The sequence below is a fragment of the Arachis hypogaea genome, chromosome 20, assembly GCF_003086295.3.
Source record: "Arachis hypogaea cultivar Tifrunner chromosome 20, arahy.Tifrunner.gnm2.J5K5, whole genome shotgun sequence".
Taxonomy (NCBI): domain Eukaryota; kingdom Viridiplantae; phylum Streptophyta; class Magnoliopsida; order Fabales; family Fabaceae; genus Arachis; species Arachis hypogaea.
The window spans coordinates 29,924,608-29,930,588 of record NC_092055.1 but is presented as its reverse complement, the minus strand read 5'-3'; the positions used below and the strand labels follow the sequence as shown (position 1 = coordinate 29,930,588).

General features: G+C 40.4%; 1 protein-coding gene across 1 annotated transcript; it reads right to left on the bottom strand.

The window, feature by feature from the left end:
- Positions 1–4,907: 4,907 nt before the first annotated feature.
- On the bottom strand, positions 4,908–5,687 carry LOC112785703 (uncharacterized). Its single transcript, XM_025829145.1, has 2 exons — positions 5,207–5,687; positions 4,908–5,092 (listed from the first exon to the last, which is right to left on the bottom strand). The coding sequence occupies exons 1-2, from the start codon at positions 5,685–5,687 to the stop codon at positions 4,908–4,910; spliced, it is 666 nt and encodes a 221-aa protein (XP_025684930.1).
- Positions 5,688–5,981: the final 294 nt, after the last annotated feature.

The following is a 5,981-nucleotide window of genomic DNA, read 5'->3' as shown; positions in this document are numbered from 1 at the left end:
CTAAGAGTGCGGAGGTGTAGAGAGATGATATTCGGGTTAGCTACCGGGTGTATCCAGGTTCTGGCAAAGTAACCAACGCGTGAGCTCACGGCCAGTAGGAAAGGCATGCATCGTACGCATCTGTTTGTCTTGTTTGAGTTTGCATTATTTGGGATTGCCTTTGTGAAATTACTATACTTACTTGCTATATGATTTTCTTGATGTACCTGCATTCCACTTGTGTTTGCTTTGTCTGTTTTATTTGTCTGTGTGGTTCTATCGGAGTTTTGGAGGATTGGAGGAAAGGCGATGATTTTAAGAATTAAGTCAGAATTGAGATAAGTTAGAACTCTTTAGATACCTTACCTTATTTTATGATCTTACATGTTAGTTTTAAGTTTGAATTTATTGTCGGAAGTTCTAGGATTGCCTTCGGCTTTCCCAGGACATTATATGTTATATATGTGGGTACTGTTACCATGCTGAGAACCTCCAGTTCTCACCCATGTGAATTTTGTGGTTTTCAGATGCAAGCCAGGCGGCACCTCACTGAGTCATGCTGGAAGCTTCTGATTAGCGAATATCCTTATCGTTTGGGGCTCTATTTTGGTTATATGTATTTACTTAGATACTTAATATCTCCACTGCTTATATACTTGATGTATTAACTTCCTCTTAGAGGTTGTTTTGGAGAAACAAGTTTTGTAACTCTGTACTTTGGGTTCTTTTGGGTTTCCTATATATATGTGTGTGCTCGGGCTGGTTTATCTTCGCGAGCCGAGTCTTGAGTTTTGTTATCTGTATTTTGGAACTCTTAGGATATAATCTTGTTAGCTTGCTCTATCTTATTTTGTTTACTTTATCACTTTGTGAATATTGCGCTTTTCATTTTATATAGTTTTGCTTTACCCCTTTTTCTTCAAAGGCTCCTAGATAAAAATACCGTTGCTATATTATATAAATATATTTTCTTTTAGAGGTCGTAGCGCCTCGCCACCTCTGTTTTACATCCTAGGTGTAAAGCTCTGTGTGGTAGGGTGTTACATTGCACACCAACATATGATAACAAGCGCACCATACTTGCTAAGAAAAACTACAGCCAAGAAACAAGTGGTAGCCACATTCAACACCATTGTTACATAAAACACATAAAACATCTTCTTGGTGAATAACCCTAAAGCGACTCAGTCTGTGCTTCGTATTAACCTTACTAGTCAGGACAAACCAGACAAACAACTCCACTCTAGGTGGGACAAGACCTTTCCAAATAGTCCTAGTAAAGTTATAGCTTGATATATCCTCCGGGATCATTTTCACCTGCAACACCTGCACAAATGAGTTAGTAGAGAAAATTCCTTGTTTATCATATTTCCAAACAACTCTGTCCTCTCTTCCATATACAAGTTTGACTAGCCTCAAAGTTTGATGAAGCTCGTTCACTAGATCCAACTCCCATTGGAATAGTTCTCTCCTCCATCGGAAGTTCCATATCCAAGCTAACCCATCCCAAAACCCACAATCCTCTATCACTGATCCTGTTTGGTTCGAAACTGAGAAGAGCCTTGGAAAGCAATCTTTTAAAGAACCTCCATGAATCCAGACATCCTCCCAAAACCGAGTTCGTCTCCCATCCCCCACCTCCATGGAAAACCCAATAATCATCTTTTTCCTTACATCTTGATTCTTGAACTGTATCTGACAAATATCCTTCCACAGAGCCCCCGAACAGGTAATTCCTGTGAGGACAGAAGCTCATTTGGATTCAGGTTGTTACAGGAACAGACCACCTTCTTCCACAACGGACACTCCTTTTTAGAGAATCGCCACTACCATTTAAACAGAACAGCTGTGTTTCATATCATAGCATCCCCAACTCCCAACCTGCCTAACTTTTTAGGAGCCTGTACCACTTCCCACTTAACCAAAGCCATACCATTCCTTCCATCCTCTTTACTCCATAAAAATATCCTCTGAAAGGAAATCAGTTTCTCTACAACAACCTTTGGAATCTTATACAAGCTCAGATAATAAACCGAAAGGCGATTCTACACCGATTTGATAAGAACCAACTTACCGGCCTTGTTGAGTACCTTAGCCTTCCAGAGGCTAAGCTTCTCCTCCACTTTGTCTATTACTGGCTTTCACGTCTTAACCATCCTTGGGTTTGCTCCTAGCGAGATGCCCAGATATTTAACCGGAAGAGTGGCTTGCTTACAACCCAACACACTGCACATACATTGTACCTATTGCTCATCACAGTTAATAGGAATCAAGCTTGATTTTTATCAAATTTAATACTTAAACCTGACATCAACTCAAAGCAACGAAGCAGCCTCCTATAATTCTTGATTGTCTCTTCCTCAGGAGGGCAGAATAAAATAGTATCATCTGCAAATTGAAGATGCAACAACTCAATATGATCTCTCCCAACCAACAACGGCGATATGCGACCGTTTCTCATAGCCTCTCCAATCATCCTATGTAGGACATCAATAACAAGTACAAACAAAAATGGGGACATCGGATCACCTTGTCACAAACCCATTTCCATCTTGAACGGCTTGGACGGCGAACCATTTATCAATACTGACATAGAGCACGTACTGACACACTGATGAACGGATATTTTATACGCTTTTTGGCATCATTTCCATATAGTTTTTGATATGTTTTGTTTAAGCTTCATTATGTTTTCATAGTTTTTAGTGCAAAATTCATATTTTTTAATTCTACTTTGAGTTTTTGTGTTTTATGATGATTTCAGGTAAATTCTGGCTGAAATTGAGGAGCTTTGGAAAAAGTCTGATTCAGAGACAGAGAGAGGACTGTAGATGCTATCAGATTCTGACCTCTATGCACTCGAAAGAGTATTTCTTGAGATACAGAAGTACAAATGGCACGCTGTCAACGGCTATGGAAAGCTAACATCCAGGGCTTTCCAGAAATATATAATAGTCCATACTTTGCATTGGAAATAAAGGCCCAAAACTGGCATTCAACGCCAGACACCAGCCCCATTCCTAGTGTCCAACGCCCAAAAGGGAGCAGCTGGCATCCAACGCCCATTCAGGAGTCCCAAGCTGGCGTCCAACGCCCCAGAGGGAGTACCAACTTGTGGCTTCACTCAAGCTCCACCCAAACACTCACCAAGTGGGCCCGAAAAGTGGATTTTCTCACTACAAGACTAGTTTATCTTATTTCTGTAATCCTTAGTTATTAGATTAGTATATATAGAACAAGGATCACCGTTGTTCAGAGACTTGGATGCCATATTTTCGAACACTACCTTTGTAAGCTATGAGTAACTAACCTCCTAGGTTAAGGTTAGGAGCTCTGCTGATTCTTATGAATTAATAATATCACTATTCTATTTCAATCTATGCTTGATCCATTCTAAGATGTATCTTCGTTCTTCATTCTAATGAATTGGGAGTGTAACTTGATCGTCGTCCCTATTTCACACGGGTTCGTGCAAGTCCTTGATAGGATAGTATTGAACTACAAGCTTGATTATACATCTCTTAGATGGCTAATCCATAATTTCGTTGGGAATTTCTTGAGACATCAGTTCAGCCGAGGTACGGGGTGATTAGGGCTTTTGTGGTATAGGCTAGAATCCAAGGAGCAGCGTTCTCTGATCCGAAAGATCCGACCTTGTCTGTGGCACTTTGAGTAGGATCACCAAGGGAATGGACTACTGGAGCTTCACCCCCATTCAGATTGGATGACCACTGACTCGGTGTTTGATCTGAAGCAGATGAGATTAATGACCGCTGACTCGGCGTTAGTAAATTATAGCCTACCATGGAATGAGTCATCAGAAGTTGGAGTAGATGGTGAGAAAAATTGATCCAGAAGGAAGAAGCATCTCTGAAGCCTCAACTGTTCTCTCATCACTGACTTCACATCTATTTAGTAATGTTTTATTTATTTATTCTATTTTATGCATTTTTAGTGACAAACTATATTTTCTATCCGCCTGACTAAGATCTAAAAGGTAGCCATATTGCTTGTTCAAACCAACAATCCTCGTGGGATCAACCCTTACTCACGTGAGGTATTACTTGGACGACCTGGTGCACTTGCCGGTCTATCTATGCGAATATTGCGGAGTCAATTTCGCGCATCACACACTCCAAAACCCATCCCCTCCATCTTCATCTAAAACCCATCTTCTGCAATACAAGGTCTACAAAACTCCACTTAACTCTGTCATATGCTTTCTGGAAGTCTAGTTTTATTATTGCCGCTTTCTTCTTCTTCTGTTTGATCCACTGAACCGTTTTGCACGTGATAAGGGCCCCATCATGAATCTTTCGACCCTTGACAAACGCACTCTGCGTCTCGCCTACTAACCCTGGCATAATATGTCTCATTCTGCTAACCAGCATCTTCGAGATTACCTTATATACACACCTCACCATGCTAATCGGATGCAAATCTTTGATTTCCTTAACACCAATAAAATTGGGGGCCAGAGCCACCCAAGTGACATTAGCATCTGGCGGCAACATGGAAGATTGGAAAAATCCCAGTACCGCTGCCGTGAACTCTAAGCCAATTTCATTCCAACACTTCTTTATGAAATTCATGTTGTAACCATCACTTCCTGGAGCCTTGGAAGATTCACAATCCCACACTGCCTCTCTAACCTCCTCAAGTGACGGTAGCACCTCTAAAGCCAAAGCATCCTCCTCGCTAATCCTTTCCACCAGACCATCTCTGAAGCCCACCATAGGAGACCTCTCTTGATGATATAAGCCCTTGTAAAACGCCATGATGGCAATCTTAATCCTAGCCTGATTCCTTATCAATCTTCCATTAATAACCAGAGTATCAATCCTATTATTTCTCCTTCTCGCAGAAGCTAAATTGTGGAAATACCTCGTGTTTTGATCGATGTCCTTCGCATGCCTCGACCTCGACATCTACTTCCAATGTAGTTCTTTCCTCACATACCATTTCTCACAACAAGTAACTAGAGCCTTCCTTCTTGCTTCCAATGTTCCATCATAACTCCCATTACTGACCATGTCATCAATCTTCTTAATCTCTTCCTCAAACTTCATAATTTTCTTGTCCATATCACCAAAGTTGTCTCTATGCCATCTTCCTAAAGGAACCGTCTACGCCTTCAGTTTATCGGTGAATTGTACCTCTGCTAACCCTCTCCATTCCTCCTTGACCATCCTTAGAAATCCTTCATATGAAAATCACGAATCTAGACTTCGGAACGGCCTCGGTCCGTCCCTTAGCCTCTTATGTTCCACTATAATAGGACAGTGATCTGATAAACTCCGTGGACCACCTCTCAAGCGAGTTTCTGGAAATGCCTCAATCCATTCCAAGCTAACCAAAGCTCTATCAATACGGCTACAGGATTGTCCTCTGAACCATGTAAACTTACGGTCAGTAATCGGCAAGTCCACCAAACCCATGTCATTTATCCAATTCTTAAAATCTTGTGTCGACAAAGGTAAACTATCTGATCCTCGCCTTTCTTCCACCTGTACGATCTCATTGAAGTCCCCCAAAAAACAACAGGCACCTGGACACAAACTAGCCATGTAACTCAACTCCTCCCACACAACAAGTTTTTCATCTCTACTATGAGCACCATAAACCAAGAAAAAATCATAGTTAATAGGATTCTCCAATAGTATCCCTTCAACACATAACCGTCGCTCACCTTTATAGCAATTTCTCATTTTAAAGAAACCATCATCCCACATAAATAACAACCCACTAGATGCACCATCAGATCCCACATACTCCCACCCCGCACAACCATTTCCCGAGATAATTTAAAATTGTTCTTCTTCTTTTTCGTTCTCATCTTATTCAGTTGCTTCTTTTTTTTCATCTTTTTTTCTTATTTTATTTTTTTAAAATTTTTTTTGTTTCACTCATTTAAAAAGAATAAAAAAATCAATGCTACAAAATTACTAGAAAGAAAAAGAGAAAAAAAAAAAGCAACAATAATAGTAATAATAAAAGAATGA